This window comes from Sturnus vulgaris, chromosome 2 (assembly GCF_052056855.1).
Source record: "Sturnus vulgaris isolate bStuVul1 chromosome 2, bStuVul1.hap1, whole genome shotgun sequence".
NCBI classification, from domain to species: domain Eukaryota; kingdom Metazoa; phylum Chordata; class Aves; order Passeriformes; family Sturnidae; genus Sturnus; species Sturnus vulgaris.
The window spans coordinates 84,821,140-84,845,008 of NC_142244.1; the positions used below are offsets into that span (position 1 = coordinate 84,821,140).

The 23,869-nt window shown below is 40.2% G+C and overlaps 2 protein-coding genes across 7 annotated transcripts in view; both read left to right on the forward strand.

Moving 5' to 3' along the window:
• The window catches only part of ZBED1 (zinc finger BED-type containing 1), a 50,128-nt gene extending 40,603 nt beyond the window's left edge, over positions 1–9,525 (forward strand). For all 4 annotated transcript variants that reach the window (XM_088159906.1, XM_014892079.2, XM_088159905.1 and 1 more), the window contains exon 2: positions 4,513–9,525. In XM_088159906.1, coding sequence (XP_088016032.1) covers positions 4,564–6,651 — 2,088 coding nt within the window. In that variant the 5' untranslated portion in view covers positions 4,513–4,563 and the 3' untranslated portion in view covers positions 6,652–9,525. The remainder of the gene's footprint in view (positions 1–4,512) is intronic.
• DHRSX (dehydrogenase/reductase X-linked) overlaps positions 1–23,869 on the forward strand; it is a 200,460-nt gene that overhangs the window by 44,097 nt on the left and 132,494 nt on the right. The window lies entirely within an intron of this gene.

Below are 23,869 nucleotides of genomic sequence, written 5' to 3' on the forward strand. Positions count from 1 at the left end.
TGTCCTTCAGCTCTGTGGATGAATGAAAGGATCTGGTCTCAGTGCAGCCCTTCTGCCTCTGAATTTTCCAAGAAAACCTTGCTTTCTTATCCTTGTTGTGAAGAAGTGCTCAGGATTTTAATCCAAGTAAATGAATCTAGGTTCACTTTTATTTCTCCTTACCCTAACTTAAGAGTTGTGTGCTTAAGAGTTGGCACATATGCTTTTAAAAGTGACCCGTGTGTTCTTTCATATCCTATTCGAGTTCATCTGATCTTTATAGATGGAATTCAAGACTTTTTTGGGGGAAAGAGTGTGAACTCTGAAATCTAGGTAAAAACTTGGTAATTTTTTTTTGTAATTTTTGGTAATTTTTTTCAGTTGCAAACCGAAAAAATAGTAACATTCTCTATTCAAGTGACTATCCCCCACCTCAACACAGAGTAGGGAAGTTGACCTGAAATTCTGATCTTGAAGCTCAGGGAAGGAAAATACAGAGCTGAGACTACAAACAGGGTGTGCAGTCAGCATTGCTTCGCTAACTAAAATCAACAGAGGAAAGTGCAGAAATAAAAGGGAACTTAAGTTAAACTTAAAAATATTTCTCCAAATACTAATTGCATAAACAGTGTAACTTCTAATATGTAGTTTTAGTGTTCAGTGGTTTAAACTATTAATAGTTTTGTTAGAAATTACTGCTTGGACTTCTTTGTAGTGCTTAATCTTAATTAATTGGAGGGAGGAAAAAAGCCCTGCATGACTAAAGTTCTTGATGAAAACAGCTTTTTAAAAACACAAATCTAATCAGTAGATTGATAAAAGATAAACCAGGATATTACCAGTGGAAGTATGATCGCCAAAAGTCATCCTACTGATAAGAAAAATGGTTCGTAGAATTAAAAGCTTCTCAAAGAATTTATTTGGCATCTTCCTCCAGCATTTTTTATTCTACTGTACGTATTTCATTGAAATTTGGTAGGGGGAACCTAAATCCTGGATATTAGGTAGTAGTTTTGAGGTCTTTGTAGTTAAATTTGGAATCTGTAATGTGTAGAAAACTGTATCTGAAGAAGGTGGTTATCTGGATGAAGTTAAGGAGGCAGGAAAGGTGACTCTGTTCTTCTTAAAAGTGATTGAGATTTCATACTTTTTTATTTCCTCAGTTTCTAGTTACTCAGGATCCTCATTTGTACTAAGTTTCTTTACAGTTAATTATGAAATGTTGATTTAGAATCATTCATTTCTTAATTTTGATTCATGTTTTGAGGGCTCGCTCTTACTTTATATGACTAAAGCGTAGTGAGAGTCTGAGCATTTCCTGCTTTTGTCATTTACAACATGCTCAAATCTGTGTGAGCTCCAGGTTGTAAATCATCCAGAGGTGGGTAGAAAAATGACCAGGTAGGAAGGATTGATGGCAGGCAAAAATGCAGTTAAACCCTCTCCCCACGCATGCCCCTAAAAGTGTTATTAAGTTAGTTTCAGAATGAGGAATCACTTGGCTTATGGTTGCCCCTCTGCTGACTGAGGCAAAGGTTGTGGGACAAGGATACCCACAAGGTGCCATTGCTGTGCATGCCCAGGGAGGCAGAGCTAAAGTTGCAGGGTGTCTGCACACCCCACGTTTCCTCACATCCCTGTGCTTGGTTTCACAATCCAAGTGACTGTCATGTGGGTTTTGAACCAATTTTCTTTGCCAGTGGGGATACAGAGCCCTGCCTGCAAGGCTTGCACGGCTGCCCTCTACGACACAAGTCATCACTAGCAGCCCAAGGCCTGCCCTGGAGTGGGAAGTCATGTGTTTGTATTAGGACAATGAGAGGGGGTCTGACAGCTGTGAGGAGACAGCACAGCCTGCCCCAAGAACAGCAGGGATGAGGTGCTAGGGCAAGAAAGTCTGGACTCTTCCTTCTCCTGTGGCAGCAGAGTTCACTGCAAAGCCAGCAGAGTATCCTCTCTGCAGGGTTTTAGAAGCCTCGGTCCTGCTACTGGCTGGTCATGTTGGCCAGCTGTGTGCAGGAGGCAAGGGAAGCTTCTCCAGAGGTGCTCTCCTGCTATCTGAGAATTCAGGGTTGCTGTTGTTTTTGCCAGGACTAGACTACGAATGCTGTTTCACTGAAAGTAGAAAATTTTATCTCTTCCTGGAATAAAATGAGAGGTGTGGAGTTTCGGTTTGTGTTCAGAATGCCAGTTATGCTGTATGACACTCAGTGAGAGGCTGGGATGATGAGCAGTTTATATTTGAGCTGTTACTAAAGGCTGTGTTGTACTGGCATATCTTTAGCTGTGGCAATGCTACTCTGGGCCACTATTGCCAAGTGCCTGATACATCACAAAATGAAAGCAAAGCTGTGACATACATAAGAATGAAAAGTGGGGTGAGTCTATAACACTCCCATGCTCTGAAATAACTTCTACTTTGTCAGTTGGTGATGAACTTTTTATGATCCAAGGTGTGTCATACTAATTTTAAATATTAAAGATGCATCAACTCTTTTATTACAGTGCCTTCTTCCTTACTTTCAGGAATTGCCAGGTAACTGCAGAGGAAACTGAGATTTAATTAAATGCCGTGAGCCTCTGTGCTTCCTGGAGACACCATGTCATGGATTGAAACTGAGGAACCTAAAAGCTATGATAATATGTATCGATATGATATGTCAGTGCATATCTGATGGCATGGCAGGGTTACCTCATTACACATTACACCATATGGTCTTTCAAAATCATCCGTTTTTGTGGGATTGCGTACCTTGGTGCTGTTGATATGCACATGTTTGGAATTAAGCAGCATTACCATGTTGAATCAATAGTTTATCCTGGCAACTTAAAGGCACTGAATGAATCACAATAGAAGGCATGCTAGTAGGCAGAACATTGCCCCTCCCTCAGGAAAAAATGCAAAGTGTCTACACCCAGGAGTAAATCTTCAGAACAAATCCAATAAAATGCTTGCCCTGCATCTCTCATTCTGCTCCTAAACCAACAGCTGTTTAGTAGATAAGTATGTTTAGTATTGGTTAACCTGTCTTTGGTTTTCCATTCAAGACATTCAGGAAATGTTGCAAAATGCCAGCTGTAGTTCAGAGAGAAAACTATCTTTTCTTGAGAATGTTCACCAACAGCAGCAGAAAGCACCCCAGAGAAGCTTTCACACTTTTTTTTTTTTCAATAATTCAGTTTTAGCAATATGAAAAAGTTAGATTGTTTCTTTCTGCCCTAACCAGCCAGTCTTACCATCTGGGGACTTCTGGACTTGGGCACAGGCGCAGCTCCAGAGGAGCAGAGAAGTTACTTGCACTGCCCTTGTTTTCAGTCTGATGCTCCTTATAATCCTCTCCAGTTCTCTTTTTCTGGATTTTTGTGAAGGAGGCTGCATCCATGTCTAATGTCTTCCTTCACCTTTCCAATGCTGGCCAAGGCCCTGGAAAAGGGCTTGTTGCTGTCATGGTGGTGTGGAAGAAATAGAGAAGTGTCAGGGTGCATTTGTGCTGTGCTGCGACTTGGCTTTTTGGTGTAGTGAGGTCAGCTCTGGTGGGTGCCAGCTGCCAGCACTGTAGACAGAGGCACTGTAGACCTCAAGTAGCACTTGCATGTGACTGCACAAGAAGCATTTTCCTGTGCATATATCAAAGTACAGATTGCCAAGTCTTGCCTTATCACCACACTCATCTCTAGTGTCATCCCCTCCCAACTTCTGTAGCCTTTTGAAGAAAATGCTGCAAAATTATTTTCCAGCTGATGTGCATAATAACATTTATTAGTGTTTCCCTGTCTGCTTTTCCTGTAATTATAATGTACTGTTATTCCAGGAACCACAACTGTGAACTAGTACTTCAGGAGATGACTTTGATTTCAGAAAGAGAAGGACAGGAAAGGTGTCAGACATGTATTGTTGATCTGCATGTACGTTCAAGCTCCTTTTCCTTTTATTTCAGTCAGAAAACATCTTTACATTTGAGAGGAGCAGATTATTGCCATAATTTGCATCACAGATTTTTTATTTTTTTTTTTAAAGCAAAAGCTGGAACAGTTAGATCAAGCTTACAAAACTTCTTTCAAAATAAACAAACATGAAAACCTTTGCTCCTTCAGTATCAGGTTTCAATTGAAATAAATGTTAACAGCAAAGTTCAGTAATTCTTAGGCAAGAGATGTTGGTCTAGTTCTAACTTAAGAGGCAGGAAAATGCTATAGCAGATGACCAGTTTTTGTGACAGTAATTTATCAAGTCTGTGGTGGTAGTTACGCTTTCTCTACCCAGAATTATGAAATTCCAGAAAAAAATATTTACTCAGGTCTTCTAGCTCAGTTTCACAGCAGAATGTGATATATTAAAACCCCTTTTAATTTTTGACAATCCAGTGGGCTTCTTGTAGGTCATACTTCCTGCAAATTTCATCTTTAAATTTGCAAATGTAATTAGTGAGTAGGTTTCTTGATGCATTCACAGAAACACTGATTTCACATAGTAGTTGAGTGTGGTCAAACTTGTGCTTTCTCATTGTATCTTTATCTTACTGCCTTTATCAGGTACTCATTAATGAGTGAAGGATCAAAAGGTGGGACGGTGGCCAAGAAGCAATGGAGAATAAAAGTTTAGAAGGTTCCCCATCAGACCTAAAGTTAGTGGCTCACCCGAGAGCAAAGAGTAAAGTGTGGAAGTACTTTGGGTTTGATACCAATGCAGAAGGATGCATATTACAGTGGAAGAAGATCTACTGCCGTATTTGCATGGCACAGATTGCCTATTCAGGAAACACGTCCAACCTTTCCTACCACCTTGAGAAAAATCACCCCGATGAATTCTGTGAGTTTGTGAAAAGTAACACTGAGCAAATGAGGGAAGCCTTTGCCACAGCATTTTCAAAAATCAAGCCGGAGTCATCGCAGCAGGTTGTTCAGGATAGCCTCATCATGAAGACCTATCAGAACTACGAAAACAAAAAGCATCAGGAGCTGACATCTGCAGTCATCAGCTTAATTTGCGAGGGCATGTATCCAGCCTCCATTGTTGATGAACCTACCTTCAAGGCCCTCTTGAGAACAGCAGACCCCAGGTATGAACTTCCGAGCCGGAAGTACTTCTGTACAAAAGCAATTCCTGAAAAGTACAGTGCTATTAGAGAAATTGTGCTGAAAGAGCTCACTGAGGTTCTGTGGTGTGGCATATCCACGGACATGTGGAGGAGTGAAAACCAGAACAGGTCGTATGTAACTGTGGCAGTTCACTTTCTCAGCAGCAGTCCTGGCAACTGCCTGGCTGTGAACTCACGGTGTTTGAAAACATTTGAAGTACCAGAGGATAACACTGCAGAGACCATTACACGAGTCCTTTATGAAACATTCATTGAGTGGGGGATCAATACAAAAGTCTTTGGTGCTACAACAGATTACAGTAAAGACATTGTAAAAGCTTGCTCTCTCTTAGATATTCCCGTACAGATGCCTTGTTTGGGGCACACTTTTAACGCAGGAATACAACAAGCTTTTCAGCTCCCCAAACTCTGCAACCTTCTTGCCAGGTGCCGAAAGCTGGTGGAGTATTTTCAGCAGTCTACGGTCGCGATGTACATGCTGAGTGAAAAGCAGAAGCAGCAGAATATTCTCCATTGCATGCTGGTAAGTGACCGTGTTTCCTGGTGGGGAAGCACGCTCGCTATGCTGCAGCGCCTCAAGGAGCAGCAGTTTGTCATTGCGGCTGTTCTGGTGGAGGACAGCAACAACCACCACCTCATGCTGGAATCCAGTGAGTGGAATACAATCGAAGGGCTGGTGGAGCTGCTCCAGCCTTTCAAGCAGGTTGCAGAGATGATGTCTGCTTCAAAGTACCCGACGATAAGTATGGTGAAGCCACTTCTCCACATGCTTCTGAATACTACTCTGAACATCAAAGAGAATGATTTGAAAGAAATCAGCATGGCAAAGGAGGTGATTGCTAAAGAGTTGTCAACCACCTACCAGCACACACCTGAGATAGACATGTTTCTCAATGTTGCAACTTTCTTGGATCCCCGCTACAAGAAATTGCCTTTCCTTTCAGCCTTTGAGAGGCAGCAGGTGGAAAACAGAGTGGTGGAAGAAGCAAAAAGCCTGCTGGAGAAAGTGAAAGAAAATAGCTTTAGAACTGAGGAAAAATTCTTTGCTGTTTCAGAAGAGCCCCCTATGAAAAAAATCATCATCTCTTCTACTCCTCCTCCTACCAGTGTCATCAACAACATGCTTGCAGAGATCTTTTGCCAGACAGGAGGCGTGGAAGACCAGGAGGAATGGCATGCTCAAATCATTGAGGAGTTGAGCAACTTCAAGTCGCAAAAGGTCCTCGGTTTGAATGAAGACCCGTTGAAGTGGTGGTCTGACAGACTAGCGCTGTTTCCAGTTTTACCAAAGGTTCTTCAAAAATACTGGTGTATTCTGGCCACAAGGGTCTTCCCTGAACGCCTTTTTGGCTCTTCTGCTAATGTTGTAAGTGCAAAGAGAAACCGGCTAGCCCCAGCTCATGTGGACGAGCAGATTTTTTTGTATGAAAACAGTCGCAATGGGTCTGAGGCAGAACCGGAGGATGAAGATGAAGGAGAGTGGGGTTTGGAACAGGAACAGATTTTTAATTTAAATGACTCGGTAAACATAAACAACAACTTCTTTAATATTCGAGACAGTGGGTTTGTTTAACAGGACTGCTGTGGTACATTTAATGACAAAGAAAAGAGGTATTTGTCTTAAGTTACCAAAAATTCTTCTGTTTTATGCTATGGATGCTGTAAATATTGAACAGTTGTAACAAACTTGATTTAGCTTCCATTGTCTGTGTTTTTCCCACTGTCTTAAAACAAGAATGACATGATCAAACAGTACTGAAATGAATGAGGAAATGCATTTTACAAAGACCGTGATTTCAGACTGTGGCCCAGATTTCAGAAAGCACCTGTCCATGTGCTTCCTTTCCACTTGTTTCAGTGGGAGACAAACACATGCTTATGTGCTTTCTATCTTAAAACTATTTTCCTGAGTTAGGACCTTGAGGAAGTTTTTAAAATTTATGCCTCCGTTTGTAAATCCTGTGTGACTCAGGATGCTAGCTTTAAATTTTGGATTTTAAAACATTTTTAAAATCCATAGATCTGAGCAGTGAATATTTTTAGAATATATTGTTGCTATGAAATGAAAAAAGATCTTGAGCCTGATTTTCACTACCTCATGTCTTAGGTCTGGTCTATGCTAGAAAAGTTCAGCTGGTATAATTCTGTTGGTTAGGGGACTGATGTGTTATTATTTTAACTGATACTGTGCTGGCATAGGCTGTAGTGTGGATGCATTTATACCAGGATAATTTATTTTCCTTTCCAGTGCAGTGTAAATGGTATAAACACTTAAAATGGTATTGCTGTGTCCACCTTAGTCCAGTTTTACCATTTAACTGCAGCTAAATGGCAAAATTGTTTTTTTTTCTTTTTGTTTTGCTTTGTGTCTAAGCAAGACCTGATTGTAGTCTCTTGTGCTTTTGCAAAGTGGGAACCAAGTGTGGGGTCGAGGCAGTGTTGTGTTACCTTTGCCTTGTACCAATGCCATGGCTGATGCCACATGGTGTGTAGCAGGCATCAGCCCTTTGGAGAGGGAAGGACAGGGCAGGGAGATTGTCCACAGGCCACGGGTCTTAATGGTTTATCTGTGTTATAAAATCCTTAACCTCTTCATTTAATGGGGACTTCGCCCAGGGTAGCTAGAAAATTTTATTGGCAAGAAAAGCAAAATAAAAAGCTTTAATATTATGTAAATATATTTAAAAGAAGGGGACCCCTCTATTTCCTCACATGTATTTAGTGTATCTTTAAAATTATTTTTTGTTATGTTAGCACTTAAAAACTTTTTTCACCTGTCTCTTTGATTCAGTTTGTAGAGTGGACTTCAGTCCTGTCCAGTCTAATGTTTGAGTACTGTTTCCGATGAGTTGTGTATTATAGCTACTCCCCTTGTGTCTCCAAGCATAAGTGTTTTAAGTCCTTTTGAAAACTTGACAAAGACAAAAACAGAAAGGAAACCAACCTGAGACCACCCCCCCTTCTCTTATGAAATACTGCAGGTCATAAACGTGATCAGAGTTCATGCTGGACACAAAGTAGTAGGATGCTCCAGCTTTATTTTCTGAGGTGCAATGGCAGACTCCTGGCATTTTCCAGTTACAATCAAGGTTTGCTTGGGGTTTTATTTCTGTTGCTGGTGTCTCACCCCCCACCTCGGTGTTAGTCTACAACTGTATTGAGCAATATCTGTCTGTTACTGTTCTTGAGGAAGAAAGTTGGGGTTTTTTTATCATGATGGCACCCATGGACATTGGGTTGGAAAATGGGCACAGACAGCAGGAACACACAAAAATGAGAATGGCAATGGAATTTAATCTGTTGCCAAACAGCTTATTTATGGTTTGTTTTAATAGTTTTTTGGAGGCCTCTGCGTTCTTTGTAGGTGGTGGGAAGGGATGGGTGAGTAAGAAGAAAAGACAGAGGTTAGGCTGAAGGAACAGAGAAGTAAGTAATTGCAACTACAGAACAAAAATGTTTAACCCTGGGAAAAATGCAGTTAGCAGGTTCCGTGGCCTGTTAGTAAGCCTGGGGTTTCACTTTCCAGCCCCTTGAAAACTGAATTGCACTTGTACAAAGTACATGCACTGTGCATCCTGTTGAATGTTGCTACTCTCCATGTCCACTAAAGAGGTGTATATGTTTGCCCAAGGTGCAAAGCGCAGACTTGGCCTAAAATCATGCAAGAATATAGGCTGTCTGTGAGGGCACCAAAATCAAATTACGGAAGGGACCGAGATACCTGAGCTCCTGTGACACCCCGGCAGCTCTTGGTTTTTGTGGTCATGACTTGCAGCAGCTGTTACCACTATTGCAAGCCCTCCCTCCAGGACTTGCACAAATGCTGATGGGAGGTGTGTGGATCTTGTCTTACATGAGCGTAATTCAAAGCTGTGCCCTCACAATCAAGGCAAAGCCCAGAGCACCCTTGGTCCGCACTTGGCCTTCCCCTGTTGGCAGCATTGTATCCATCTTCATCCTTCTAGGGCTGAACATAAACAGTGACACTTACAAGCAGTTTTACTGAGATCAGTGCAATGCACTACTCCCTTCCAGCTTCTTTTTATTTTTTGGTATCCAAAATAAAAATTGTAGTTGGTTCAATTGATGTGTCTCAGCATTCTTTTAAAAAAAGGAGAAGAAAAAGAAAAAAAAAGAGCAAAACCACTGTTAGTCTTACCCATTGTCTGTGAGATTTTTTATTTAATGTTCTAAGCCTGGAATATTGTTAAATAAACCAGAAAAATAAGTTAGTTACTAGATTATTTGTCTGATGTGTGGTCATATCTGCAGCACTTTATGACTTTGAACTCTTCCGCAACAGGGGGAGGTTGTATTCTAAGGATTTAAAGCTATGCATTTATTTTCCTTTCAATCTTGTAAGTTATTTTTTAAAAACGATGTACAAATCTTTTGGATTAAAAGAAATGAGGATGAAAAATGTTGGAAGTTTAGATGGTTTCTCTCACTTAAATATGTGTGGTGTTTTTCATTTGTTGACAAGATTTTCTGTTGTTTAGTTGGGTGGAGAAGGAAGATTGCAGAGCTGTTTTAAATGTTGCTACAACTTGAGTTAACCCTGGTGTTACTGCCAAGGGTGGGCCCAGAACACATTTCCTAATAACACCATTAAGTCAACTTTATGTTTGTGTTTCTTGACAGCTACTTTGAATCCACGACCTAACCTTTCCTTTTCTCTTCAGTACAGCTGAGACATCTTTTTGGAGAGGCAATAGAGGAAGGAACTTCAGCTTTTGAATACATTCATGCTGAAAAAGTGAATTTTTGAACAGGCTTTCAAAGTACATACTCTGTGTCAAGAGAAAAATTGCCATTGTCACCAATTAGGTATTGCCAATTCAGAATTAAAACTCAGTGGGCTAGGTGAAATTTCTTGGGGTAGCAATATAACTAAAGGGAGTTTTGTGTCTCTGACCAACTCCTGCATGAATTTCACCTCCCTCTGCCATCAGGGATTATGTGAAGACAAAGAGAAAAGCATACTGAAGTCAAAAAGGTGAATTTTTCCAGCAAACAATGTCTGAAGTACTTTGGTTTAAAGGAGGGCAATAAAGTTCTATATTGTTTATAGGTAGGGTGTACTGTTTTAAGTTTCTATTGCAGCAGTCTATTAGTTTAATTTCAAGCATTTTCTTTAAGCAATGTCATGGTGTCCAATTAGCTTTAAAGGAGCATTTGTAAGCAGGCATGAATATCAAAAGCAAAAGAAACACAGATTGGTTATTTATAATATTTTATAGGACTGCTGAAAACTTAAAAGTGACAGGTAGTTCTTGATTTTTGTCCAGCTTAAAAAGAAGGGGGTGCCTGAGGACACAATTTCTGAAGGAGGGGAAGTGCATGCATATCAACACAGAAGTAATATATTTTACATACTCCATGACGATTGGGTAAAGGAGACTTTATATTGGAAAAATTACATTTTAGTCTCTGCACACCATCCTCCTTTTGGTAGTCTCCATTTCTGAGTGGCCTCTGAAGATCTTGTGATCCTGGTAGTCTAGACTCCTTTTAGCTCTGCTGAAAGGACTCTCATGGTCTCTTAAGTTTTGTGGCTTTTTTTTTTTCCTTTGGACCAGACTGTGGCCTGTCTTGCCTTATCTCCTCCAAATTAATGTTCTGCTAAATTGAAAACACTTTTAGGGGACATAGGGAAATTAGGGAAATTGGTTTTGCTTTTTTTAGTAACATTTGGTGCTGCAGAGATAATTTAAAGACACAGCTTCATTTTATGTCTGCCTTAAGAGCACATCAGTAAAGCATGTCTTAATGATACTATTTAAACTGCAATTTCAAAACATCTCTGCAGTTGCAGTTTATAATGCTGTCGTTTTTTAGTACAGAAGAATTTCCTTTAGATTGAACAATAGAAATCAATTAAATATATTTTTACTGTTGTTGGCATCCCCTTCAGTGCCCCTGCTGTTGGGTTAAAATGCCACAAGGGTAATGAGTTTAGCATTAAAAAAATGGAAAAAGATGAAAAACAAACCACTGTCTTTGAGCTTACCTTCTGTTTTAAAAACACAACTGGACTTTTCTGTTTTTAAAAATTCAAAGGTGTTGAAGCAACTATTTTCAAATAAGAGTCCCTCAGAACACTAAGATTCAGCTATCAGAAGCTGTAGGGCAGTCCTATTTGTAAGGATAAGAGACAGGAGGGGATATTTTCATTTGAAATTAATGAGAAATCTTGTCTTTATTTTAACACTCTTAGGTAGAAGATCATTAAAATGCATCTGTAAATGTTTGTGCTAGCCTCATAATTTAGATGTATCTGTAGAGAATTAATCCATTTGTTTTGCTTAGTTCACTGAAAGTATGATTGTATTTGTCCATAGCTGCATGTGTATGTCATGTTCAACAGTGTTTCCCCAAACAATGCAGAATAAGGTTATTTTTAAAAAGGCAGTTTCTTTGATTACATGCAATATTCTGTCTGTTCATTGTCCCCAAATACATGCAGTTAGGAATGAAAAATTAATTTTTTATTTCTCCAATGGATACTGCTTTGCTTTTAAATTTGAGTTATTTTGTCTATCACTGTGTCTTTTACAGACACTGCAATTGAAAGGGTTTCATTCTCCCTTTCTTTCTTTCTGCTTTTTTTCTCATGAGTCATCAGTGAGGTTTACAGTGATAGGAATTTGCAGTCATAACAAGGAAGATGTCAAGTCAGCATCAGAAGACCTCATGCCAGAAACGTCCTCTCCCATGTCATGAATGCAGTGCTCCAAGGGAAACCTTCATCTTCTCAAACATGACCTTCTGATGTGTGTGTGAGAGAAAAATAAATTGCTTTTGCAAGCAATGCGCAGTTCTGTGTTATGGGTGATAGCACAGTTATGTGTGAATTTGTGCTCTGGGATGCACTCAGTGGTTTGGCATGAAATAAAAGTTTATTGAGCACACAGCAAAACTTTAATGAACAGAAGGAATTTAATAACAAATGTGAAAAACGAAATTGCTCTACTTATAGGAACAGATAGGAAGTGGGTCCATCTAGGGAAGATACTGAAATTTTATCAGTAGTCTCCAATTCCTGTCCAAAATCCTGATAGCATTTAAAAATGCTAAATGACTAACCTTCCTGTAGTCTGACATTTTAGAACTCTGTAAAACAATCGTTTTACACACTTTCTGGTGTTCACATGCTGCTGGCAATGAGCTCTGTTAACTTCAAAAGACTCCTGCACTCCCAAATGGCCAGGGAGGAGGTCTCATTAATGAGGTACTGGAGAAGAAGGGAGATTCAAGCTCTTACTGTGACGTGGCCTCCAGCCTGTGTGAGCGTGGGCTGAAGGGGCTGTTTCCAGGTGATATTTTGATACATTGATCTACATGGATAAACATTCACCTGCAGTCTACGAACTTGCCACTGATTGTAAATCCAGCTGATCCCAAGGGAGTGAGTGCTGTGGTGAGAAAGCCAGTCTTGTGGATGAGTGGAGCATGTATCCCTTCTAGTCCCTCATTCCAAGCATCACTTTATTTCCTATGCAGGCAGCAAGTACATTGGTGCTGCTCTTTGCTGTGTTACTTGCTCTGTGCCTCTTGTATTCAAAGTGTAGGAATAGGAGAATGTGACCTGCATGTTTTCAAGCCTTGGTGAATACAGGCAGAATTTACCTGCACTGTTCATTATTTGCTGCCTGGTTTCCGTGAGCAGTGGGTTGAGGATAATACGGTGTTTGCCCCGTGGTGTTGTGAATGTGAGACTGGCATTGCTGCTCAGAGATTCCTGTGTACCTACTCAGAGAAATAAAGTGAGAAAAGCACAACCTTGTGCATTTTGTATCTGAAGGTATGACTCAGTGCCCAAGTGGGCTTAAAGTACTAACATGAACAAGTTCTGCTGTAGTCTTGCAGACAAACCACCTTGCGCATGCTCTGCCCACACCACCCCACCTCCTCTTCATCAATACAAAGATTTCACAGTTCTTCTTGGGGAGATAAATTCAGAGATAATGTATGAAACGATTTGTCAGTTGTTAAGACCATTGCAATATGCTTTTTGTGCCTTTTTTGGCAATGCATGCTAGAGCTGATGGAAGATAATATTTTATCCCAGGGACAGCCCTTCCCTGCAGTGAGGCGATCAGCTCAGTCTGCAAAGTTGTTTTGTTGGCTGCACTTCTGCCTTTTTTTCTAGGCTGTTTAGGAAAGTTGCTGTGCTCTGCAGAGGGAAAAACAGATTCCTCCAGAGTGTTTTCCCTGTGTTTTTGTGTTGCTGGGGCTGCTTTCTGGTCTGCACATGCCTGAAGGAAGGGGATGCCAGGGCTTTTGCTGTGATTCTGCTTCTTCCCTGGGCTGATTGGCCACCCCTAGAACAAGATTGTGCAGAAGGTGACACCGCTGGGTGATAAGTTTGCAAACACCAGAACTACAAAATGATTAATTCATTTTATATTTATATTTAGGCTAAGATTAAAATGATACAAAATGTGGCCTTAAAAGGAGTCTGCAGAGTCTACATACTAACTCCTTGACTTAGGTGTCTAAATGCAGATTTAGGGACCTTATCACAAAAGCAATCCATTTTTCATGCTCTGCCTTCAGACCCTCTAAAAATACCAGCATCACAAGTGTGTCTCATTTAATATCTTTTAAATAATGATATTTTGGAGTGGACTGTGTATGAAATGCAAACCACAACTTTTTATTTTAATCGTGTCCATTTTGTCTTCCATTGTGCTTCAAAGGTTAGTACCTGCAGAATTATTCTGTCTAGAAAGCTATTGGAACACTTCAGGTCCCAAATGTAGGTGAGCTTCAGAAGAGAAATACTCTCCCCCACAATTCATAAGCTGGAAGGCTTAATTATTCTATTGTTGAAAGAGGCAATTATAATTGCATTTTTCCCAAATATGGGAGAATATGAAGTGTAAGTATTTACATTTTTAGGTACAATTCCGAGTAAAGGGCTTAAATGTAAGCGCCTCATTTTTTGCCCTTACCTGCATCATGGCAATATGGAGCAACACCCATGGAATTTCAGTGAGGGTACAAGTGGAAGAACAACCGTCGTTTACTTAGTCATTATTCTGCTTGTGAGATGTTTCAGCTTTGATGATTTAGTCATAACAAGCATAAAATCAAGAGTTTCAGCAGATGTGAATGCACATTTCTATTGCATTGGTCTTCCTTGGTAAACAGGAACTTGGGCTCCTTTGTTAATGTAGAACAAAGGAAAGGAGGCAAATGGGGGTGCACTATTATAGGTGGAAGGTTGGGAGTTTGCTTTTTGCTCATGCAGCTGAAGCAGTAATGTATTTCAGAGCTAAGTGATGAATTCCATCTGTGCATTTGAGTCGAACGATGGGCAGAGGGTATCTTTGCTAAAGGTATGTGGTCTTTGTCTTCAAGTCAGCACTCTCCCAAGCAGTGGCTGGTTGTGCAAATTCAACTTATGTCTTTTAATCTCTGCAGTTTTGTGGCTGTTTGGCCAAAGATCTTGTTTAGGTGACAGAGCAAACTCTTAGCTTTTGTATCTCTGGTGCTAATGATGAGATACTGCAACTCAAGAAAATGAGCTAGAAAATGTAATTGTTCCTTTACATCATAAAAATAATTGTTTAACCAAATTCCACTCAGCCGTGCTTCACTGAAGGCACTGGAGGTTGTAGAAACTCAGCTGAGGAATGTAAGAGCTTTACTGACAGAGCAGTTGGGTGGATTAAAATCTTGAGTCACACAGGACCTTGTGTGGACGCCACCATGAAAGTGCCTGTGTAGGACAAGTTGCACAACCAGAAGTCTTGTTTGGTTTAGATGTGAGTGCTGAAGCAGTCTCCTAACATTTTGCATGGCCAGAAGGCAGGTGGAAGTAGTCATGGACCCCATTATGTCATTTTTAGAGATGTTTTTGTAGTAGCTAAGTAATAAGTCAATTTTCTTAGACCATGTAGGTACTCTCCGACCACAAATGCTTTACTTGGAGCTCCCTTGCGCAGTGCTGGAGTAGTGTTGAGCTTCCATGGGCACTGATGTGTGATTCTTGATTCAACTCAGTCGTGGTAAAACTTTTAATGTATTGAACAATTGCATTCTTATGAAATGCTTAAATACTCATGTCTCTAAGATTACGTGTGCCTTGCCTTACAGACAGGGCAAGGATCAAGATTTGTGCAGTTAAGAGTAAAAATGTTATATACACACACACACACATACATCCTCTCTTAGTGTTTGCAGAAACTGTCATTTGCCAGTTTCAACCTTTCTATCCTCAAAGTTTCTAAATTACAGATGTCGTTACAGACAGTGATTTGGGGTTTGTGGCTTTGTCATATTGTATGAATTACTGCATTAAAGCTGCAGATGTTGTGGAATAAAGCAAGATTCAAATGGGCGTATTGCCAGCAAGGAAAGAAAACATTTGAGAGCTGCGGTTCCTAAAGCAGAGAACCAAAAATGCAGGGAAGTTTTGCTTCACATAGGATTGCTTTTAAGAAAAAAGAAGTGACATGGTTTTGTAATAGAATAATGACGTTTGTTTTCAGTTCATCGTATTTATGTTCTACTAGGAGAGCTTTGATACTTCACAGAATATTCATTGGGCAAGAAAATGATATCCCTCATCCTACCCAATACATTCTCTGAGTTGTATAAAGCTGAGTTAGAGTACTTGGCTCTGATACACTTCTGCATTTTGTTGTGTGCCTGTTTTCTGCCAGAGTATGCTTTCTGGGATATGGACATTTTGCTGTCTGAGGGAATGCCTAACCATGATTGCTAACATTGCTCAATATTTTAAATTATCCTGTAGAGGTAAAGAAAAAAAGGAAAGTTGGACCCACAAAATGCACTGAATTTGTTTCTGAAGGAGGAGTTTGAGGGAACAGTTAAAACCTTTCTTTTTTTCTTGTTGACACACTGGTAACACTGGTAACATCGTTGATATAACACCTGGTAAGCTCTGCACTGAGTTACTCTCTGACATGAACTTCACTGGCGTGAGGAAACAAAGTCACACCAAATCAAAGTAAAGCTCTGCCACCTCCTGAACTCACATCTCATGCTGGTGTTTCTCTTGTGTACAAACCAGGGACTGAAGTTAATGAACCTTATGAGTGTTGAATGGATTTGGGATTAAGTTTTTAATCTGCTATGCTGTGGGCAAGGGTTTGATTGCCAGCTCCAGCTGCCCAGGTGTGATATGCTGCAGCAGGAGGCAGGTGATGCCCCATGTTAGCCATTTGTACCAAAACTGCTGACTAGGGCCCCAGGGCCATGTTCTTTACAAAGCCAACCCACAAAATGTGCTCTGTTCTAGAAAGGTTGTTTTTAAAACAGAAACAGATAGTTCTGTCTAATAGTATTTTTTAACAAGCATGTCAACCAGTCCCGACTAAGGAAATTTCAGAGGAGTTGGAGTCAGACCTCATTCTTTAAAAAAAGTTCAGTGGTACCACTGCAAATGGTTTGTAAAGTCTGCACATTCTAAGAATTACACAGACTGAAAGGACTTTTTAAACAAAGTGTTACTGGCACTATACTTTCTGCAGACCAGGACTGACACGATGATCTTGTAATTTTTTTACTGAATATATCCCAGCGAACAGAGTGCCTGCAGTTGTCTTTCTGGCAGTTGGATATAACCTCAGTAACTGGAAATGGGACATCTGTGCTATGAAACACTTCTTACAGCTGAGGTACAAGGACTTCTTGGACATATTTTTTCCAAATAACATCTTGTTAATGAATAAAGTCATCCAGGTGAATACAGCCATCACCTAGTCTGCCGGCTGTAGTGTTTTTATTCTAATTAATAGTACTACCTAGATATGCTGGTCTTGCTTGTGCATTCCTAACTGGAATTGCTGCATTGCACGGTGTATAATTTTAACATTAAATAGTCTGCTGAAAATTAGTAGGAAAAAGGTCAAGAAATGCAAAATCCATGTTCTCTCGATGATGCTGTACTTCCTAATTATATGATACAGATATTTGAAGACCAACTAATTTGAGTCAGAAGCAAGTGTCAAGAGCTGCAAATGCTGCCATTAGTAGTACCTAGTAGGTGCTAGCAGAGTTCTTTGCATTTGGTTGTAGGCATGTATTCTTCCTGTGGTCCTCCCTCCATCGGTTCCTTTTTGGAGTCAATCTATTTTTATCAATATTTACTCATTAATGCAAGTCATAAAGTATTCTAGTGAGGCACAAGTGAAAACCATGATTTTTTCCCAGTCTTCTAATTCAATTATCAAAGTATTTGTTTTCTTCCGTAAAGAAGAAAAACCATATACATACCCACATACGTATACAGAAAATGATTGCAATTTAGCAATGAAGTCCAGTTTTTTCAGTCCAGATTCTTCCAAGCTGCCACTCTTTGCTGTAAAGAACAAAATCATCTTTGCAAGTTTGGTCTGGCTGACAGCTAGCACGTGGCTTTGCTGAGGGCTGTGGGGATGGGGACTGAGGCAGGGTGGCTCGGTGGGCAGCATGTGTCTGGCTGTTCTGCCAGCAGCCTCTCTGCAGGTGTCATCTATTCCTTGCAAAGGCACCAGGGTCTGTGTCAAAATGGCTTTGCAGCGTGCTCCTCTGGCTTGGCATGTTGCAGCTTGGACGGGGAGATGCTGAGACCTCTTCTTCCTGCCCAATCCCTGACACTTGCAGCTACGAAAAGGGCTGAGTAAATACAGGGCTGGCAAAGTGCCTGTGCTCCCTAGAGAAATGATGCTGCTGTCGCAGGAGCGTAGGTAATGTCATCCTGGTGAGTTGTTCTGGATGTCCCTCTTTGTACTGACAGTGTTCCTGTGTGCCTCAGGTTTGACTGCAACTACTGTTTCTTAACGTGAATGCTTCTCTCCTCCAGGATAAACCTGCATGGGGCTGGCTGTGCTGGTGTACTCCATGCTGGGCAAAGCACTCCCCTGTAAAGTTACCACAATGATTAGCAGGGCAACACTTGCAGAACAGCTTATTCAGTAAGATAAAGTTTTCTGTTTCCCCAAGCGAAATAGGAAATGCTGGTAACTGCAGAGTTTGGGCTTTTGCTGGGATAGCAGCACTGGTCACAGACTGCATGAGGACACAGACATGTTGGCCTGATGTCCTAGCATGCCTTGGGAGGAGGTGGTACTGCGGCTGAAATGAAGGTGGTGTGACCCTCAGCACTGCTGGATTTTCTGTATTGATAGTTGCAAAGCTTCAAGTGCAATAACAAAAGAAATGCTGATGTAAGGGCTGCAGTAGCTGCTGGTGCAGCTTGCAGAGTTGGCAGGGGCTCACTTTTCTCTTCTTGCAAAGAGCTGTTCACCTTTTACCTTCTGCATCACTAGGATTTTTTTCTAGGAGAGGTGCTAATTGGTGGCAAAGCCCCACCAGAGAGCTGAGTGTCAGTGGGCTGGCTCTTTACACAGTGTGTTACCAGGAGGCTGATGGAGATGTAAGGCTGGAGTCTGGAAAAGAAATTCCATATTAGGGTCATATCCTTCAAATCACCTAGAAGTCAGTGCACAGTGTATCGCATGTGTTTCAAATGCCTTGTATATTTATGGGAAAAGGCCTAGAGAGAAAAGTACTGGAAACAGCAGAGAGCTGCCAAACAAGCCAGTGCAAGCTCTTGGGCTTTTATTCCTCAAGCTCTTTTTTTTTTTTCCCCCCTCCCCTTGATATGTTTAAATTACTAAGTTCCTTTATGCTTCTTAAAAGGAAAGCTCAATTCAAATTATTTAAATTATTTAGCACCCAGCAGAAATTAAACACAGCTATAACTTTTTGCTGTTTAGTGTGAGGTGGAACAAAATTTTCTATTGGCCTAGAATCATAGGATCATTTATGTTGGAACAGACCTACAAGATCATCAAGTCCAAACATAAACCCAGCACTACTGCAATGTTCATAAGCGAACCATGTCTCTAAGTGACACATCCCCATGTATTTTGAACACTTCTCTGGGCATCCTGTTCCAATGCCTTCACCATTTCAGTGAAGAAACTGTTCCAATACATGATCTAAACTTTCCCTGGCAAAATGTCAGGCCATTTTATCTGGTCCTGTCACTGTTACCTAGATAGACAAGGTCCATCCTTTGAGAGGATATTCAATTGGAAATTGAATATCAGCTTGGCATGATGAAAATAGGATATAAGGTCTGTTATAGTAAATAAAGTGGTTTGCAGTTTTTTTTAATTCTCAGAAAAGAGAAAGGAGTCATGCCTCAAAAAATATTTTGGACCAAATTGGCTGTTACAGAGCCATAATATTTGAGCTAAATCCTCTGATCAGGTGGATAAAAAAGTAGACATGAAGCCTGTTTATGCTACCAGTGATGCCTGAAAAGTGCTGGTAATTCTGTCTGATGTTCTGAGAACTGTCAGGATGCACTATTGATGCATCAGCCTGTTTGAACACCTGGTGAAGAGTGAGGCTGCAAAGTGGCTCTGCAGAAGCGCCAATATAATTCCTATAGCTGCCACCTCCCTTCTTAGGAGCAAAAAGGTTGGAAGGTGTTTGTCAACACAAATGCATATTTCTGTATGAAAGGAGCTAATCCCTTAAAATTTTGGCAAGATATTTATAGAAGGTAATTAACTGTAGGAACAAAAATAGGATGTTTTTGTCATGCTCCTGGAGCATTATCAATAATGGGACTTGTTTTGTGAGTAGTTGCGCATTTCTTCAAAGGAGCATGTGATGCTCTCTAATTGAAATATTAATAGCAGATAATGACAATGTGGAATGTTGGCCTCTTAAATGGAGACACACTTTAACAGCTTTTAATCTGTGTGGTTAACTGCATATTAAAAATCTTTGACAATTTCGTTGAAGAGCAATTATGGAGCATGCACAGTAGCTGTTCTTCTAAGTTAACTGATTCCCTAAATCTCATGAATCTGCAGTAGATTAATGGGTTACAAAATTTCATTCAAAATTAAGTTTTTCACTGAAGAATAAAAACATCTAATTAAAAAAGATTCTTTCAAAATAATTAGCTGTCTTTATTGTAAAGTAGTTGTTTTCCCGTGGAAACTTCAGTACATATTTTATGAGGAATAAGAAAGATGAAAATTGAAAGAAAATCCGCAAATATGAGATCACTCCAGCACATGCTGAGAAAGAGAAGTTTTCAAAGAAATCAGTTTTTTCCTAGTAAAGGACTATTATGAGAGAATTAGGAAATTTTATATGTAGTATAGTCTAGACTTCTGTACTTGCACATTCATACTCAATTTGAAACCCCTGACCTGCTTGTGTTATCAAAGAAGAGAAAAATGAATACAATTCCGTATTTAGAACACAAATGTTGTAGCTGTCTTGAAGACAAAATATGTGCGTGGTCTCTGTACTTTCTCATTCCAAGTTAGAACTGATTTTTAAGTAGTTTTGAATATGAAATTGAGCTCCATCCAGAGGCTCAGAGGGCTTCAGTAAAACTATCTTTAAAAAAATGAACTAAAAACCACACAAAGTTCTGTTCCATCAGGGATTTTTGCTGCTGGAGGTTGGGTGATGGCCCTGGGAAGGTGGCGTGTGGCAGCAGAGGTTGGGCAGCCTGGTGCAGCTGGGACATTAGGACAGACAGGCACCTCTAGGAGTTTCAATCCACAGACGGATTTTGCCACTGCCCCGACTCTTCACAGGTGCCAGCCAGAGTAAGAAATAAATGTGCTGGCCAGGGTTGGGGTTGAAGGACGTGGAAGCAGGACAGAGAGGGAGAGGAAGGGATGTTGAGACTATTTTCCATGTTTTTATTAAGTCAGTAGCATTTGAGGTTAATCTCACATTAATGTCAGTGCTGTAATGGCTTCTGATAATTAGTCGCTTCAAAAAATTTTAATAATATGGAAATGTGCTTTTTAACATCTTGTATTTTAATAAGTTGCAGGTATCTCAGAGAAATTTTTAGTACTGATTGGTTTATATGCTATGTGTTTCCTGTTAACTAGATTTTTCCCAATATTCTCTAATCACCTTGTACCTCTCTTCCTGATTCTAATTAGTAGAGCTTTGTATATGATAACAAGCACTTCAGTTCACAAGTGATTGCAGTGCTTTGAAGTGAACTACTCCAGAAACTTTCAATTACCTTTTAAATTCTGTATACCAACTCGTGACTTCTGCTTACTTATTTGATGGAAATACTGTCACCCTGAAGCTGTGGGAAGCAGAGGGGACTCTTTGAGTGGCAGCAGAGCATTTTTGTCTGCTGGAAGAGGCAGATCTGAATGTGACCTTCAGCTGGATGCTCTTAAGCTTGATTGGGATATGGAAATTACATTCTCTGTCTCTCAGAAGAGAGGAGCTGCAGTTTAAACTATTCTTAATGATCTTTCCAATGATTTTTTCTTCACACACACACCCCTCACATTAATATAATATAATATAATATAATATAATATAATATAATATAATATAATATAATATAATATAATATAATATAATATAATATAATATAATATAATATAATATAATATAATATAATATAATATAATATAATATAATATAATATAAATAATATGGGAATATTTAAATAATCGACTTTCCCAATGTATTGGTTGCCCAACTGTATCTCTCCATCTGTGCTATGAGCAAGATGGAATGATTAATTCAATCTTTTAATAGCATGTGGTCAGAATAAGAGATGTTAGAATTCACAAGCAGTAAAAGTAGAAGCTGTAAAGATGATATTGGGGATTGTGATACAATATATCCTGTACTACCTAGCCATATGATGATACTGTCAATACTGTCTCGAAGATAAAAGTTAAAATATTTTTTTGAAAGGTATATATAGATCATAGTGCAAAGTATAAATTGTTTTCTGTTATGTTTTTAATTCCTCCGGTGAGATGCTAAAATGCAGGTAACAGCATTTTGCTTTTGGTTAGGATTTCTAGTTTGATCATATGTAGATCAGTCTTTCCAGTTTGACCATAAGTAACGAGATCACATTTTGCTTCAGTTTCTGCATATGAAAGTGCTGATGAATCATAGAATCATCGAATCATTTAGGTTGGAAAATTCCAACAGTTAACCCACACTGCTAAGTCCATGACCAAACCATGTCCCTAAGTGCCACATCTACATGTCTTTAAATACCTCCAGGGGTGGTGACTCAACCACTTCCCTGGGCAGCCTATTCCAATGTTTGATGACCCTTTCAGGGAAGAAATTTTTTCCTAATATCCAATCTAAACCTCCTCTGGCATGGCTTAAGGCCATTTCCTCTTGTCCTGTCACTTATTACATGGGAGAAAAGATCTACCCTCTCCTTCCTAAAACACCTTTCAGGTAGTTATAGAAAGCAATAAGGTCAGTCCTGAGCCTCCATTTCTCCAGGCTATGCACCCCCAGCCCCCTCAGCTGCTCCTCATCCGACTTGTGCTCCAGACTCTTCACCAGCTCTGTTGTCCTTCTTGCCCTCCAGCCTCTCAATGTCTTTCTTGTCATGAGGGGCTCAGAAGGGAGCACAGGATTTGAGGTGTGACCTCACCATGCTGAGTACAGGGGGACAATCCCTGCCCTGGTCCTGCTGGCCACACTGTTGCTGATACAGGCTGGGATGCCATTGGCCTCCTTGGCCACCTGGGCACACTCTGATAGCTCATGCTCAGATACTGTCAGCCAGGACCCTCAGGTCCTTTTCTGCTGGTCAGCTTTCCAGCCACTCTGCCCCCAGCCTGTAGCACTGCACGGGGATGTTGTGACCCCAACTCAGGACCTAGCTGGCCTTATTGAATCTCATGCCCTTTGTCTTGGGCCATCAATCCAGCTGGTCAACCTGTCCTATGTAGAGCCTTTCTGCTCTCCATCTGTTCACTCCTGCCCAACCTGGTGTCATCTGAAAACTGGCTGAAGGTGCACTTGATTACTTCATCCAGACCATTGATAAAGATGTTAAACATGACTGATGCCAATACTGGGCCCTGGGAAACCTCACTTGTTTATGGCTACCAGTTGGATGTGGCTCCATCCACCACCACACTCTGGCCATGACCATCCAGCCAGGATTTTACATAGCAAGCAGTATGCCTGTCCAAGCCATGAGCAGTCATTTTCTCCAGGAGAATGCTGAGTTTCAGCATTCTTAGTTTCAGCAGGTGCTGAATATCTGAGTTTCCACATTTTCTGAGCTTTGGAACTTCAAATGTTCTCCAGACTTGAAGGTTTATGATGGAACCTTTCTTCCATGCAAGGTGTAGGGACTTGCCTGCTTAGGTTTATTTCTACAGTATTTGGGATTAAATCAAGAATAGCAGCTGTTCTTTTCTTCTTATTCTTATTCTTCTTCTCCTCATTCTTCTCCTTCTCCTTCTTCTCCTTCTCCTCCCTTTTTCTTTCCCCTTTCTTTTTTCTTTTTTTCCTTTTCCTCTTCCTTTCCTTTTCCTTTTTTCTTTCTATTTTTTCTTTTTCCTTTTCTTATCTCTCTTTGTTGTGAAATAACCATAATTTACAGTTTTCTGAAATGATGTTTCTGCTCTGCAGTCAGTTATGACATTTACTCAGTCTGTAATGGAATGACAGCAGCATCATGCTTTGCTGATCCCTATTTTCTTCAGCATTTCAAACTCAATGCCATTACCCTGTTTTTTGGTCAAAACTATAACCCAAATGCTAATTTTTCATAGTTAGGCAGGAAATTTTAAAATCTTAGGAATTCTGTGCCACATTTCATGCAGATAACTATCAAGTATTTTGGGATATATGGCATGTGGTCTTTCCAAGGGAATACCTTCTCTGAGATTACTCACATTTCATTTTGTTTGTTATTTATGGCTTCTTCACTGGATTTCTGAACATGATTTGGAGAAATACTACATTTATTTGGAACTTTAGTGAGTGAG